Source organism: Brassica napus, chromosome C2, assembly GCF_020379485.1.
Source record: "Brassica napus cultivar Da-Ae chromosome C2, Da-Ae, whole genome shotgun sequence".
Classification (NCBI taxonomy): domain Eukaryota; kingdom Viridiplantae; phylum Streptophyta; class Magnoliopsida; order Brassicales; family Brassicaceae; genus Brassica; species Brassica napus.
In genome coordinates this window covers 13,398,247-13,414,655 of record NC_063445.1, presented here as the reverse complement: position 1 = coordinate 13,414,655, position 16,409 = coordinate 13,398,247, and the positions used below count along the sequence as shown (strand labels likewise).

General features: G+C 38.2%; 4 protein-coding genes across 6 annotated transcripts; 2 read left to right on the top strand and 2 right to left on the bottom strand.

Annotated features, from left to right (window-relative positions):
* Nucleotides 1-756: 756 nt before the first annotated feature.
* Nucleotides 757-3,184, top strand: LOC106379312 (protein HOTHEAD-like). The gene is made up of 5 exons (XM_013819305.3): nucleotides 757-952; nucleotides 1,080-1,718; nucleotides 1,801-2,192; nucleotides 2,288-2,826; nucleotides 2,902-3,184. The coding sequence occupies exons 1-5, from the start codon at nucleotides 880-882 to the stop codon at nucleotides 3,014-3,016; spliced, it is 1,758 nt and encodes a 585-aa protein (XP_013674759.1). The 5' UTR covers nucleotides 757-879; the 3' UTR covers nucleotides 3,017-3,184.
* A 203-nt stretch (nucleotides 3,185-3,387) lies between these two features.
* LOC106379311 (protein HOTHEAD) lies at nucleotides 3,388-6,293 on the bottom strand. Of its 2 annotated transcripts, none has more exons than XM_013819303.3 (5): nucleotides 6,120-6,293; nucleotides 5,372-6,013; nucleotides 4,387-4,787; nucleotides 3,731-4,296; nucleotides 3,388-3,648 (listed from the first exon to the last, which is right to left on the bottom strand). In XM_013819303.3, the coding sequence occupies exons 1-5, from the start codon at nucleotides 6,199-6,201 to the stop codon at nucleotides 3,582-3,584; spliced, it is 1,758 nt and encodes a 585-aa protein (XP_013674757.1). In that variant the 5' UTR covers nucleotides 6,202-6,293; the 3' UTR covers nucleotides 3,388-3,581. The 2 variants fall into 2 exon arrangements, with proteins under 2 accessions (XP_013674757.1, XP_022552867.1); XM_022697146.2 differs by having other exon boundaries at nucleotides 3,731-4,290.
* Nucleotides 6,294-9,005: 2,712 nt separating this feature from the next.
* Nucleotides 9,006-10,029, top strand: LOC106379310. 2 transcript variants are annotated; one of them, XM_013819302.3, is made up of 3 exons: nucleotides 9,006-9,222; nucleotides 9,438-9,651; nucleotides 9,734-10,029. In XM_013819302.3, exons 2-3 carry the CDS (start codon nucleotides 9,442-9,444, stop codon nucleotides 9,845-9,847), a joined length of 324 nt encoding a protein of 107 aa, XP_013674756.1. In that variant the 5' UTR covers nucleotides 9,006-9,222; nucleotides 9,438-9,441; the 3' UTR covers nucleotides 9,848-10,029. The 2 variants fall into 2 exon arrangements, with proteins under 2 accessions (XP_013674756.1, XP_022552868.1); XM_022697147.2 differs by having other exon boundaries at nucleotides 9,027-9,221; nucleotides 9,425-9,651.
* Nucleotides 10,030-15,799: 5,770 nt separating this feature from the next.
* Nucleotides 15,800-16,285, bottom strand: LOC106379309 (ethylene-responsive transcription factor ERF025-like). The gene has a single exon (XM_048748761.1). It carries the CDS (start codon nucleotides 16,283-16,285, stop codon nucleotides 15,800-15,802), a length of 486 nt encoding a protein of 161 aa, XP_048604718.1.
* Nucleotides 16,286-16,409: the final 124 nt, after the last annotated feature.

Here is a 16,409-nt window from a genome sequence, read left to right as displayed (position 1 = left end):
GATTCCGCGTAATTTCGTTGTAAACACCATGTAAATTTACGACGAAATATTTTCGTCGTAAATGTTCGTTGTTATGGGCACGTTTTCTTGTAGTGACATAATAAATTTCATTAAAAGTATATTTGATTGATAATGGAGTCACAGACTCACATAAAGAACAAAACTCATTGCAAAAAGAGACGAGAAATTTCGAGAACAAAATATACTTTTTGCTATGAATTTTGTTCTTTCTGTGAGACTGTGACTCCATTATCAATCAAATATAATTTTAATCAAATTTATTATGTGCTGTCTATAGATTTAAGCCACAAATCCTATTAACATATTAACTAATATGTAACGAAAACAGAACCGAAATGAAATAAAATAAAACAAAATCAAACGGAAAAGGAAAACAAAAAAAATACTAATGGTAACATGAAACATAATGTTTTTTTTTTGCTAAAATTTTGTGAAACATAATGTTACGTAAGTCAATATGTGGAGTTGTTGTTTTTCGGAACAAGATTATTGATCTTTTCAAATTTCAACTAATGTTTTTTTTTTTTTTGCTAAAATTTGGTGAAACATAATGTTACGTAAGTCAATATGTGGAGTTGTTATTTTCCGGAACAAGCCTATTGATCTTTTCAACAAAAATTACTAATTGCATTCCTAGTAGGATGTGAAGTTACATTGTTAGCTGTAGTTGTAGGAGATTAATGTATAATTCAGTATAATATCATTAGGTTAGACGAGAAACACACAAACTGGGGAGCATATTGGAACAAGAGCCTCATACTTCATATTAGTATATAAAGCGCATGAAACGTAGACTCTTTTTTATCTACACAAGATAATTAAGAAAAAAAAACAAAGCAAATATATTTTTACGCTGTAATGGGTTTTCATATTTTTCCTTTTATTCTCGTCACAATTTGTATACTACATGGCTCTTGTTATTCCCATAAAGGTACAATCTGAACTCATGGACCATCCACATTGAATCTTTGATGAAAGGTTCTAAATGTTTAATTTTCATTCTAACTGTTAGGTTAGTTTGAATTTCAATGTTATGAACTTTTTTTTCATGGAAACAGGGTTTTACCTATTTATGAAAGATGCAACATTAGCACCAACTCATGCTCATTTTGACTACATAGTCATCGGAGGAGGAACAGCAGGTTGTGCATTAGCCACAACGCTCTCTCAAAACGCGAACGTGTTGGTTCTCGAACGTGGAGGCTCTCCCTACGACAATCCGACGGCCACCGATCTTGAAAACTTTACCAACACACTGTTTAACATCACACCAGACTCATGGTCGCAGCCTTTCATCTCCGAGGACGGCGTTTACAACGTACGTGCGCGGGTCCTCGGAGGCGAGTCTGTGCTGAACGCTGGGTTTTACTCACGTGCGGAAGAGTATTACGTGGAGTATGCTGAGTGGGAGGTGGATGAAGTGGAAGCTGCTTACAAGTGGGTCGAGAGCAAACTTGTGTACGAGCCACAAGTAACAGGATGGCAATCTGCGTTGAAACATGGCCTGTTGGAGGCAGGTGTGTTACCGTACAACGGTTTCACCTTAGATCATATAGTTGGGACGAAGATCAGTGGTACAATCTTCGACCCAGCTGGCCATAGACACTCGGCCGCTGATTTGTTAGAGTATGCTAATCCAGACACAATTGTTGTCTACTTGCACGCTCTTGTCCACAAGATCCTCTTCACCACTAAAGGTCTTTATTGATCAAGAAATTTTCGTTTCGTAACTTTTATGTATACTTTAGTCGTTGGATATGTAATGTATGTTTTTCACAGGAGACCAAAGACCTAGGGCGTACGGAGTAATATATCAAGATGCGGATGGAGTGTTCCACAAGGCAGAACTAGCAAAAAACGCAATGAGCGAGGTGATTTTGTGTGCGGGTGCCATCGGGAGCCCTCAACTGTTGATGCTGAGCGGCGTGGGTCCTAGGGTTCATCTTGAGGCCCATGGGGTGAATCCTGTGGTCCTAGATCATCCCATGGTTGGACAAGGGATGGGAGATAATCCGTTGAACACTGTTTTCGTCTCGTCTCCTCGACCTGTAGAAACGTCCCTCATAGAGGTTGTTGGGATTACCAACTTTGATACTTTCATCGAAGGTTTTAGTGGCCTGAAACTCACTAATAACTTGATGCATAGGTTCTTCGAAGGTATTGTCAACGAGGTACAATATTAATACACTGAATCTATCTTAATTAATTTATTATCTTAGATCCCTAGACTATGTACATGTGTTTTTACTTATGAAACTTTGTGCAGACAAGCCGCTCCACCCTAGCAATTACAGAATTCTTCAAAGCCATTGATTTACGATCGAACGTGCTGGAAATTGATGGTTGGATCGTCAATAAAGTTGACGGTCCAGTGTCCAGAGGTCACTTAGAACTCCGGAACACGAATCCAGATGATAACCCTTCTGTGACATTCAACTACTACCAAGAGCCGGAAGATCTTGAGAAGTGTGTTAAAGGACTTAAAACCATTATTAAAGTGATAAATTCGAATGCATTCTCTAGTTACAAGTATCCGAATGCGACTGCACGCGAGCTGCTCAATCGCATGCTGACCCTTCCCATCAATCTCAGACCAAGGCACGAGTCCGCAAAGTTCAACTTGACACAATTTTGCATTGACACCGTGATAACTATTTGGCATTATCATGGAGGTTGCCAAGTTGGAAGAGTGGTCGACAAGAATTACAGAGTCTTAGGCATTGATGCTTTGAGGGTTATCGATGGATCCACGTTTCTTAAGGCTCCGGGCACTAATCCTCAAGCCACGGTCATGATGCTCGGAAGGTAAGATCCAAAAAAGATCCATGTATACGTGTTAAAGACTTAAATCAGATATGATTGTTGGAGTGGTATGTGTAGGTACATGGGGCAGAAGATTCTTCGAGAGAGAAATACTTTAGGGGAAAATAACGAAGATTATTCGAATATCAAAGATGATCATGATATCAATATATGGTCTTCACCGTTCAACTAGAAAGAGTGATTATTGTCTTATTGATATTGTCAATTACTAGTTATCCTTTTTAACTAAGAGGATTAGTAATAGAAGCAAGTACCTGTGAAGAAGGATAACTGAATCTGCAGATTTACAATGAACAAATCAAAAGATAAAATAATAAAAAGGAAACTCTCCTTTGGCAAAGACTCAACTTCAATTTTGTGAGAAATAATGTTCACTCACTGATAATAGTTTCCTTTCCAAAGTTGAATTCCCCTTTTACTGATGATCTCTTTCATCTAACAGTTTACTCTTGAGATTTTGTTGTAACTTCAACTCAAAGGATTATGCTCCTTTACATATAGTAGATGTTTCACTTTCCAAGCCACTGCTTTGAAAATTTAAAAGGCAGGCTTAAAATCAAAGCATATACTACGCACAAGAACCAAGTGAAGTTCAAAAGATTCCACCATTGTTTTACATAATAGAATCAAAACATGGACGGATGTACACATTCAGACTATTTTAGTTCACCATACATTGATTAAAACAATTCCAAGTTCATGATTCTTTTAGCATATATCTCAAAAGTAATATCTAATCATGCTTCTTCTTCTTTCTTTTTGAAGAAAGCCTCCCTCTCTTTAAGAATCTTTTGTCCCATATACCTACAGATATCAATCAAAACAATCATTTCTTAACAAAATGTTCAATATTTTTTTGATGGCTTCATTTGGTTTATGAATTTACCTTCCAAGCATCATAACCGTAGCTTGAGGATTTGTGCCTGGAGACTTGAGAAATGTTGATCCATCGATAACCCTTAAACCATCAATACCTAAAACTTTGTAATTCTTGTCTACCACTCTTCCAATTTGGCAACCTCCATGGTAATGCCAAATAGTCATCACAGTGTCGATGCAAAATTGTTTTAAATTAAACACCGAGGTTACGTGCCTCGGCCGTAGATTAGTGGGAACGTTCAGTATTAGATCAAGCAAGCCAGGTATGGTCGTCTCCGGGTACTTGAATTTGGAAAATGCCTTCGAGTTAATCACTTTAATGATAGTGGTAATCCCTTCAACACATTTCTTCAGATCCTCTGGCTCTTGATAGTAGTTAAATCTCACTGAAGGATTATCATATGGGTTTGTGTTCCTAAGCTCCAAGTGACCTCTCGAGACCGGTCCCGCCACTTTCTGGAGGATTACACCGGCTTGTGTGGTCGCATTGAATAACGGATCTATTGATCTGAAAAAATCTGTAATGGATTGAGTGGATAGTGGTGTGGATGTAGTGGTACGGCTTGTCTGAATCTTACACAATGATAGAAAAAACATTAGCATATAATTTCATTAGTAAACATATAGCTGTAAAAACGTTTAATGTGTTTATAGATATTATACCTCGTTAAGATAGTTCAAAACGCCATCGAAGTAATTACGAGTCCAACTATAAGAGAAGATGACGCCACTTGCTCCTTCAATGTAACTATCAAATTTTGTGATCCCAACGGCTTGTATTAGAGAAACCTCCACGGGCGTAGGTGAAGGAATAAAGATGGCATTCATTGGATTATCTGCCATCCCTTGCCCGACCATTGGATGATCTAAGACCACCGGTTTAATCCCGTGAGCTGCAAGATGAGCCATAGGACCCACACCGCTCAGCATCAGCAGCTGCGGGCTCCCAATGGCACCCGCAGACAATATCACCTCGTTCATTGCGTTTTTGGCCAGCTCTGCCTTGTGTAACACTCCATTTTCGTCTTGAAATATCACTCCGTATGCTTTTGGCCTTGGTCTTCCTGTCCAAAACATATTTTCGTATCCAAAATAGAGGTGAACATATTTAAATATAAAACCAAAACTGAACCATAAGGTTCCAATAAAAGCAAATTGAAATCGATTTTAGTTATATTTAAATCAAATTTGTCAAGAGTTTGTGTTGTTAACTCTATATACCTTAAAAGATTATTATATAGATATGTATATATAATATCATTCCAAAACCAAAAACCATAATTGCTTCTGTATATGAAAATCGATGTTTTGGAAGAAAAAAAAACTTGTTACAATAAATAAATTTTGTGTTTTCTATATTTTTTTGTTCTTTAATAATATAAGCTGTAAATTATAAAAAATAATTAAAATTAAAATTAAAATTACTATTAATTTAACTTTATAATTATCTAATGTATTTATAATATAAATTTATCAGTTTTTTTAATATGCATGTAAACAACAAAATTTATATTTTTCTCGAACAGATCGTGTCTAAATCAAAAAGTAAAGAAGAAGTAACAAACACGAAACGAAATTTAATACATAATTGATACCTTCTAATCCAAGGAATTGAAAGAAAGAAAATAGGTTTAGATCGATCAAATACCTTTTGTGGTGAAGAGGATCTTATGAACAGTAGCGTGCAAATATACAGCAACTGTGTCCGGATTTGCGTACTCCAACAGATTCGCAGCGGTATGTCTCTGACCGACATTATCAAAAATCGTACCACCAATCTTGGTCCCATAGGTATGATTGTACGTAAAACCATTATACGGAAACTCACCAGCCTCCAAAAGCCCGTCTTTTAACGCCGTTTGCCATCCCATAACCGGCGGTTCGAACGCTATTTTATTCTCAACCCACTCATAAGCAGCTTCGACTTCATCGCTCTTCCATTCAGCCTCCTTAACGTAGTCATCCCCCGCACGTGTGTAGAATCCAGCGTTTAGTACCGAGCCTCCACCTAGGACGCGCGCACGTGTGTTGTAAACGCCGTCTTCGGAGACGAAGAGCTGCGACCACGATTTGGGCGATGTGTTTGAGAGTGTTGTAGCGAAGTTTTGGATATCTGTCGCCGTAGGGTTTTCGTAAGGCGAGCCGCCGCGTTCTAGGACCAAAACGGTAGCGTTTTGAGATAGCGTTGCGGCTAACGCGCAACCGGAGGTTCCTCCTCCGATGATGACGTAATCGTAGCGAGCGAACGTTGGTGCGAATGTTGCATCCTTCATAAAACTATAATTCCCAGCTTCACGAGAAAATAAAGATTACACTAATTTAATACAAAATTTAAATTATTATATCGTCACACACTGCATGATTGATATTTACGTAAAGAAAAAAAAGTATTGTACCTTGATCTGGATAACACGAGACATGGGAGATGAACATTATGATGAAAATTATGTGAAACAGCCATAATATTGGAAAACTCATTATGGTGAAAGCTTGTGTTTGGTTCTTTATATTTAGAACAGAGCCAACAAAATGAGTAGGTTTGATAGGGTTTATATAATATGATGAAGCATGAGCCTCTTTTCGTTCATCTTTATGAGAGGAAGCTTTGATGGTTCACCAACACTTATTTATTGCTCCTACATTCATACAAAGAGTTTAGGGTCTTGGTAATTATTTTTAAAGGAGGGGTTTTTCTAATTTCTAATTTGTTGAATCGTTTCAATTTTTTTTTTTGTCAAGGGTAGTACTTATACAGATAGTCACAAGAAATATGATTGACTAATAGTTTTGATCTACATATCAAATGTTTAAGTAGTTTATTAGTATTCTATCAAAGTAGTAACACAACATATAAAAACTTTTTGTTTATATTTTCTACATGCAAAGATCTTGTCGCAACAACCTTGCTATAAAAATCGAGATGCATGAGAGGAACCACTTTTGCATTTATTTTAGAGCTTTCCACATTATATACACGTTCAATAAACTTTGATAGTAGTTACTCCCTCTGTTTCTAAATGTACGATGTTTTAAAGAATTTTGATATTTCAATATATAAGATGTTTTCATTTTTCTAGATGATCTTTTATTTTATTAAAAACTGTGCAACCAATCATATTTGATAATCTATTTTTTAATTGGTTGAATAACATTAATTTATAATTTTAATAATAATTTTTAGACAAAATAATAATTTTCTTAATATGCGTGTTTTTACCTAAATATTTTATATTCAGGAACGGATGGAGTATTACTTTGTCCAATTCAATTGGTCTATTAATTATACTACTAGCCTTTGTTTCCTGTCTACCAATGTTCTAAACGATTTTCCTAACCGATTTATAAAAAATCGGTTCAGGCGTCCAAAAAATCGATCTATGCATCCGTCTAGACAGTAATTCTCTATGAAGCGCTACCAGCTAGCGATTTAGAACATTGATGTCTGCTATGTGCATCAGACTTGAAATACAATATCTAGACTATTAAAGCAGAATCCCTACTACGATTCTGCCATTGGTTTTTCATCATATTTACAAGGGACTGCCATTACATTTTCTTGCTATTTCTTTTTTGAAAAACACCAACATTAATTACAACCCATCGTTAATCATATATTTTGCAACCAATAAAATTACAGCAATATGTAATATACTTCCATTTTTGTTACTTGGTTTTCCAACCAATTACATTTAAGAATTCTAAACAATTACATTAAAGATATAACTAAATTACAAAATATTATTAGGACCCACAGTCCAATTATTCACGTTCTTAATCATTAATTATCATTTTTTAAAACTTTGATCCAACTTAATCATTTACTATCTAAAAATATTATTCAGAATTAATCCACTTCCACCAATTCATCAAATTTTTTAGTATCATCGCAGATTGAAACAGAGATGTAGCTTATCCCAATTGTTTTGGGTTTAGGTAATTAAAATCGTGTATAGTTTAAGACCCGCTATAGGAGATCCAATATCAATTCAAATGTTAATATAAAAGCAGCCCAGTTATAATATAAATTGTCATTTTATATTAAATGTGTTTAAATAAAAACATAAAATAATAATATTAAACAGTTTAGTATTAGTTTTAGAAAAAACAAAGTTCCAGGTATTATAATAAATACTGCTTATTTGTATTGGCCAAAAATATGCAATAACAAAATAGTGAATACATAGATAATCTTTCTACTCAATAATATATATTTACTTTTAAAATTAACTATTGGATAGCAAAAAAATTAAGCTCATTTTTAAAAATGCATGTAAATGAGAATAAAAATTAATATGAGACGTCAAAAATTCAAAAACGCTTAGTTACATAGTTCAAACCTCAAATGTTTAAGGATCAATTTTATTATATTGGACATTTGATAAAAAAAAATTTATTCAAAAGTTATCACACACTTTATCTTTTTTTTTTTTATGGCAGCAGTTTGTGGAAGTTGTTGAATTTTGTTTCTTAACAATTACAATTGGGGGGGGGGGGGGGGGGGGGAGGGGGGTGTTTAAAATATGATTTGAACAAATATATCAACTCTCTTCACTTACAAGTTAATAAAAAAAAATTGAATTAACAAAACGGGTTAAAAATTAGTTATGTTTCTCCAATATCAAATCTTTAAAAGTAAAAACCTATACATATTAGTGTAAAATAAACTAATAATTTTTTTGTTAATTGAAAATTTAATTCTGCGCTTTTAAAGCGCGTATCAAAATCTAGTATTCTATTATAATATAAATTGTTTCCATATTTTTATATAGATTTTATCTTGATTTAATACTGTATGCTCAATAAAATTTGCTAACATTTTTATTACCAATTGAATTATATTTAGACCAAATATTAAATAATCCTTTTGGAAAATGACAATTTTCTTAATTTTTGTACTTTTATCTAAAACAACATGTATTATTATGAAATAGAGGGAATCTTAATTTTTATAAGTGGTTAAAATATATTTTGTTCCCTATGAAATATATATTTTGGAGAATTATTTAATTTTTCTTTGGCTAAAACAGCCTATAATATTAAGTTTATGTATCAGAAAATAATAAAGGATTAAATGTGTAGTCTGCCTTAATCTTCCATATTTATTAATTAATTATATCTATGAGATATGAATAACAGTTGGCCATTTACTACTTTGTTTTGTAATCGGTCCAGACTCGAAACTAGGCCCAAGTGAACTCTATTCCAGCAGAAATGATTCACGGATATGGCGGCCCAACTAATCTGTAATCACTTTCCGCACCGAGTCCCTTACGACTCACTCCGGACCACATCGGACGAACCAAAATGTAATGAAATATTCAGACCCGGTTTAGCACTCAATCTCTGTCTCTCGTCTTGTACCTCTCGCAAACTCAGAGTCTGTTAACCGTCTCAGACCTCTTCGTAACCCAATTTCTCTCTTTCTCTGGAGTTCATAGAGAACGTTTATCGTCACCACCAGTTGGGGTTGTCTAAAAATCATTTCGCCGGAATATTCAGGTACTCTTTTCTCCGATCTAATGATTTGTGCGATTGTTATTCGATACGGTTTGCTGTTTCCACTACCAACTTGAATTTTCTCTAACCTAATTGATCACCACAAGTTAGCATTTTTTTGTTATATTGACTTATTGGGTTTATCATTTTCTCATTGTTTCCAAGAGATCTTGTAACCCAAAGTTTGAGTTTTTTGTTTAAAAACGATTGCTTATTAGGAAGATGAGTGGTAGTGAAGTTGTTGTAGCTGCTGCTAGAGTCTACCGAGACCTTCTTAAAGCAGTTGTGAAACATGTTGGCAAAGAAGACCACAAGTCTCATTTCACAGACTTTGTAAAGAACGAGTTTCGGAAGAAGAACGGACACTCAGTTGAGAAAATCAACCTTGCCCGCAACTACACTTATCTTCTTAACAGCATTCACTCTCACAAGGTCTGATGCTTAATGGCATTCCCATTTTTTACATATACAGACTTGTTTTTTTTTTGTTAGTCTCATAAATTGGTTATTGCAGGATCTGTTGTTCTCATACAACATTGCAGTTGATAGAACTGAAGAAATGAAGCGAGTGCTTGGCAAATCTGCAGCTAGTGTTGGCCTTCGTCTTCCCGAGGTTTACCAGCCTTGATCATCTTCCCACATTCCTCCTTGTCTCTCTGGTTTCTTCGTTTCCTTTACAGATTAACTTTGGAATAAGTTTGATACTCTTTCTATCCAGACAGATCTGAGATGCATGGATCACAATTTCTTTCTATTGTTACCACATTCGTTTTGGGATTAAAAAAAAATATATATATATATGGTACACGATATGTTGAGTGAACTACGAAGCCACCAAACCCAAATTGATGGCAAACTGTGATATAGTAAAATTCTTTCTTACTAGTCAAATAATAGTTATACTGTTCCACAGGAACTTGTGTACTAGGTTTTCAAACACCACTTCTTGTTTTTGAAAAGCCTGACTTTATTAGCACCTTGATCTTGTAATGTTATCCAAGACATAAGAAACTATACAAGTCTTGAAACCCCAAAGCTATATTATGATGAGAAAGTAGAAAAAGACTGCTGAAATGGACATCACTCCTGAGTCTTTCTTGAATAGTAGATATTTTATTTTCACAATTTGACCATACAAATCCAAGCGTTACAAGTAGGGCTGGATCTGGGCATAAGTCACTGAAACATTGGTCTTGGTCCCCCAAATATTTGGAGCGTTTTTTTTTTTACATAAGCATAGATCCTCGAAAAAAAATTTAATTAGTTAAATTCTTGAGAAATGTTTCAAACTCCTAAAATCTCAGATCCGGTCTTGATTACAAGACATAGATAATGCTGAGAACATGAAAATGGACAAAACAAGGATCAAAAGTCTCCCAATTCCGTCTCAAAACTGCTTGGCATCGCACAATCTTACCCACTTTTGATAAGCCTTGAAGATGCTATGTAAAAAAGAGACTAAGGGAGAAGACTATGTTTTGTCCATAGTCTTCAAGGCTTAAGACTATGTTTTGTCTATAGTCTTCAAGACCCGGTTTAAGACTATGTTTTGAAATCATCAGAGGAGGATATGATCAGATACAAATAATCGGCAAGCTTAATTTGACGATGGCGGAGCTCAATCAACAACTTGATATTCATAGGAGGATATAATCACGTCATCGTTTCAAATACTGTCATGGAGAAGAATATGGAAGCTCTAAATGATCGCATGCAAGCAATTGAAGGTCGTATGGAACGATTCAGCATGCAAAATTCATAACAACGACTCAAAAAGCAAACAAAGAACAAAAACAAAAATCTCATTTGACCGGGAAAAAAGAGGTAAGAAGAAGAAAAAGACAGTTTCCATGGAATCATCTGTAACTCCAGAGACTATCTTCTTCATGATTCTCCGGAGCCGGATCTGTCATCCTCGGTGGACTCATCAACATCCCTTGCGCCATCTCCGTCAACAAATTCGGCATATTCAGCATCGCTTCCTCGTCCATAAACTCCAACGAAGAAGACATTGCTTCTTCTTCCTCCTCCTTCTCGGATTGACCCGGCTCCAATACCCTCTCCGGTCCACCCGGATACGGTTGCTTCATCTCCGCGGCTCTCCCGGCGGCAGCTCTTGAAAGAATATGTCAAATATTCTTGTTACGTTTATCCTTATCGTATATACTCTGTTTTCCTATATTCCCTCCTCTCTTTGAGGATCTACAAACTGTAATTAGTTTATATAGGATCCTCCATGTACGTTTGTGAGGCAGTGACGAAATACAAGCTTTCATGGTATCAGAGCCTACTCTCTGATTCTCTTATTTTTTTTTTTTTTTTTTTTTTTTTTTTGTTTCGTGATCTCTCCTCTGTTCTTCTACATCTTCGATGGCGGCTGCAACCACCTCGACCGAGAGAGCCTATGGAGTCACGAACATAAAAACTCACATACCAATTGTCTTGGATCTTGATGAATGCAACTACGATGCGTGGAGAGAGCTGCTCCTGATGCACTGCCTTACCTTCGATAGCCTTGGTCACCTTGACGGAACACTCGCTCCAACTGGTGATGATGATACGGCTTGGCATAAGCGAGATGCGATTGTGAAATTGTGGCTATACGGCACTATCACAAAACCGCTTTTCAAATCTACCTTCCAAAAAGGTGGAAGCGCTCATGATGTCTGGACTAGAATTGAAAATCAGTTCAGGAACAACAAAGAAGCCCGCGTGATGCAGCTAGATAGCGAGCTCCGCAGCAAAGAGATAGGCGATCTTTCAATCAACGAGTACTGTCAGCTACTCAAGTCTACTGCAGACCTCCTTGCCAATCTCGACTCACCAGTAGCAGATAAAACTCTGGTAATGTATATGCTAAATGGCTTAAATGAGAAGTTTGACTATGTGCTTAATGTGATCAAGCACCAGAAACCATTTCCATCGTTTGATGATGCAAAGAGCATGCTAGAGATGGAAGAGACCAGGCTGAAGAAAACAAAAAAAGTGACTGCGTCTCACAATGATCATGCCTCCTCCTCAACCGCACTTTTGGCCACCAATCACCAAACCACACAGCAGCAACAGAACCAACCACAGCCGCAGTACAACAACAATAGAAACAACAACCGCGGCAACAGACGAGGAAACAAAAACAGGGGACGCTACAACAACAACAACTACCACCAGCGACCCTCGTACAACAACTGGACACCTCCGCCATTCTGGTACGGATCCTACAACAACAACTTTCAACCACAACAGCAGACCCCGTGGCAAACACTCCCACAAGGATTCTACCAGCCTCGTCAGTATGCACCACAATCTCAAGCTGCTCCGGCTCAAGCTCATTTCGCAGACACGTCACTGCAGCCGACTAAAGACTTTGCGGAGGCCTTTAACACCATGACCCTCACTGATCCATCTCAAAATGGCTGGTTCATGGACAGCGGTGCTTCTGCTCATCTAGCTTCCTCGTCAGGTATGCTTCAATCTGTTTTTAATATGAACACCGAAAATTCCGTCACTGTTGGCAATGGTTCATCCATACCTGTTAACTCCACTGGTCACACTTCCATACCTTCTCAATCTCGTTCATTACACTTGAAAAACGTTCTTGTTGCACCTAATATTGTTAAAAACCTTGTCTCTGTTCGTCGTTTCACCACTGACAATTGGTGCTCAGTTGAATTTGACCCATTTGGTTTCTCTGTGAAGGATCTACAGTCTCGGAAACTCTTGCTCCGCAGTGACAGTACAGGTGACCTTTATCCAGTGCCCTCTCATCTCAATAAATCTACGGCACTGACAGTCACCAACGAGACTCCTACACTATGGCATAGGCGCCTAGCTCACACAAGCAATGGCACTCTTCAATCTCTCATTTACTCTGGTTTTATTTCTTGTAATAAAGACAACTTGCTTTCATGTTGCAATGCTTGTCAAATTGGGAAACACTTAAAACTTCCATTTCATAAATCTCAAACTCAAAGTTCTCAGCTTTTTGATATCATTCACTCAGATATTTGGACCTCCCCGGTTCACAGCATCAGTGGGTGTCGCTATTATGTCTTATTTCTTGATGACTTCTCACATTATTTATGGGTTTATCCACTTCGCAGGAAAAGTGATGTTTTCTCTAAATTTTTACACTTTGAGGCCTATGTCAGAAACCAGTTCAACTCAACTATCAAGACGTTTCAATGCGACAATGGTGGAGAATATGATAATTCAACTTTTCATAATCACTTCTCTAACCATGGCATTTCTTTCAGATTCTCTTGTCCACACACATCCCAACAGAATGGCAAATCAGAAAGAATGATTCGAACGTTGAACAACGCCATTCGAACTCTTCTATTTCAAGCCCATTTATCTCCTACATATTGGGTGGAAGCTCTTCATGCTGCAGCTCATGTTCTCAACATTCTTCCTTCGTCTTCTATTGGTAATCAAACACCTCACTTCAAACTATTCAATCAAAAACCAAGTTATAATCATCTTCGTATTTTCGGTTGTCTTTGTTTTCCAAACTTACATACAGCCTCTACAACCAAACTCTCTCCTCGGTCAACCCCGTGCTTGTTTCTTGGATATCCACTTCATCATCGTGGATATAGATGTCTAGATCTTAAAACCAATCGTATCATTATATCTAGACATGTTGTTTTTGATGAACATACTTTTCCCAAAGCAGAAAAAGCCTCACAAAATTCTCAAGTTTTTGATTTCCTTGAAACAGAAACTCCTTCACCTATCTTTAAAGAGATCCTTCAAGCTCCTCAACCTCAGTCAGTTTCATCTCCTCTACAGCCAGCCTCGTCTACCACCACGTCGAATACAGCTCGCGCTCAACCCCCAACGGTTCCAGTGCAGCGTATGGTGACGAGAAGCCAGGCTGGAATCCACAAGCCAAAGAAAGTTTATTCTCTATATACCTCTTCTGTGTCTAGGATTCCTACAAGCCATCAAAAAGCCTTAGATGATCCGAACTGGAACCCGGCTATGACGGATGAGTACGATGCTCAAATTAAAAATAAGACTTGGAGCTTAGTACCTAGGCCGTATGGGGCTAACATTATTAACTCACTGTGGTTGTACAAGCTTAAATGTGATGCAGATGGAATTCCTAAACGACACAAAGCACGCCTTGTGGCGAATGGAAAATCACAACAAGAAGGCATCGACTTCGACGAGACATTCAGTCCTGTTGTAAAGCCAGCGACGATAAGAATGGTGCTGAACCTAGCAGTCTCAAATGGTTGGGAAATGCGGCAACTAGACGTCAAAAACGCCTTCCTTCATGGCTCCATCAATGAGACAATCTATATGCACCAACCTCCAGGATTTGTTGATAAAACAAAACCGCATTATGTGTGTAAGCTGCACAAATCCCTTTACGGTTTAAAACAAGCCCCGCGTGCTTGGAATGCTCGGTTTGCTTCATCTCTCTCCCGCCTTGGTTTTGTTACGAGCAAAAGTGATCACTCTCTGTTTGTTCTACGTCAAGGACAACATCTTGCCTATCTCCTACTTTATGTTGATGACATTGTGTTAACAGGCTCCTCACAAGAGTTGATTTCAGGAATAATATTGAAGCTAAAACAGGAGTTCCCTATTACAGACATGGGAAAACTACACTATTTTCTTGGGATCAAAGTCGAGTACAACAAGATGGGAGTCCTCCTAACCCAAACACAATATGCGACAGAGGTCATTTCAAGGGCTGGAATGTCTGAGTGCAAACCAGTCTCTACCCCAGTCGATGTCAACTCCAAGCTGTCTGGTAACATTGGTGATCGTATCAAAAATCCCACTGAGTACCGCAGCCTCGCCGGGGCTCTGCAGTACCTCACCTTCACCAGGCCGGATATTGCCTACGCTGTCCAACAGATCTGTCTGTTCATGCACGATCCTCGCGAGCAACACATGAGCGCGCTTCGACGAATCATAAGGTACATTCAAGGAACAAGTGCGCATGGTCTTCAAATTTACAAGTCCAAGCTTACCACACTCACGGCATACTCAGACGCTGATTGGGCTGGATGTCCTGACACCAGACGCTCCACATCTGGCTATGCTGTCTATCTTGGTGAAAACCTGATCTCTTGGTCTTCAAAAAGACAACAAACGGTGTCAAGATCGAGTGCGGAGGCCGAGTACAAAGGCATAGCAAACGCAGTTGCTGAGACTTGCTTCTTACGAAACCTACTACTGGAGCTACACTGCCCACTACGCACCGCTACCTTGGTCTTCTGCGACAATATCAGCTCTGTCTACTTGTCTTCTAATCCGGTGAAGCATCAACGAACAAAACATATAGAGATCGACCTTCACTTTGTTCGGGAGAAGGTGGCACTTGGGCAAGTCAAAGTCATTCACGTTCCATCTTCACTCCAATACGCAGACATCTTCACAAAGGGCCTTCCAACGTCGCTGTTCACAGACTTCCGATCCAGCTTAACCGTTCGCTGCGCCAACGATCTCACTGCGGGAGGGTGAAAGAATATGTCAAATATTCTTGTTACGTTTATCCTTATCGTATATACTCTGTTTTCCTATATTCCCTCCTCTCTTTGAGGATCTACAAACTGTAATTAGTTTATATAGGATCCTCCATGTACGTTTGTGAGGCAGTGACGAAATACAAGCTTTCAGCTCTAATATCCGCGGCAGAGTTAGAAGCCGGAGCCACATAAGTCAAAGCCAAACCAGGAAAGTTCAAAACGGCGTTGGGGCCTTTCAGAGCTAGCGCCGCCACGTCGTAAGCGGCGGCAGCCATCTCCGGGACGGGATAAGTCCCGAGCCAAATTCGCGTCGTTTTACGCGGCTCTCGAATCTCCGACACCCATTTTCCGTTCCGTAGACGAATTCCCCTGAATAATGAGTGCCGGCCGGATAATCCAGTCGCCGTTCTTCTCGCCGAAGATCCACCGGCGGAGAGAGAAGGCGTCGGCGTTGGAGTTGGGGAAGAAGATGAGCCTGGAGATGACTGAGGAGACTGATCAGAAGATTTTGAAGGCAATGCCAGGGAAGCTACACGAAACGACGTCGTCCGGGTGGTCAGCGAATTACTACCGTTCGACATAAAGAAAACACGAAGAAGCTTTTATGTTTTGTCTGATGACTAAGCTTAACTGCTTAAGTGAAATGTAACTGTGTCCTTTGACAAAAAAAAAAAATGAAACTGTGTTCTGTCTTTTCGTATCAAT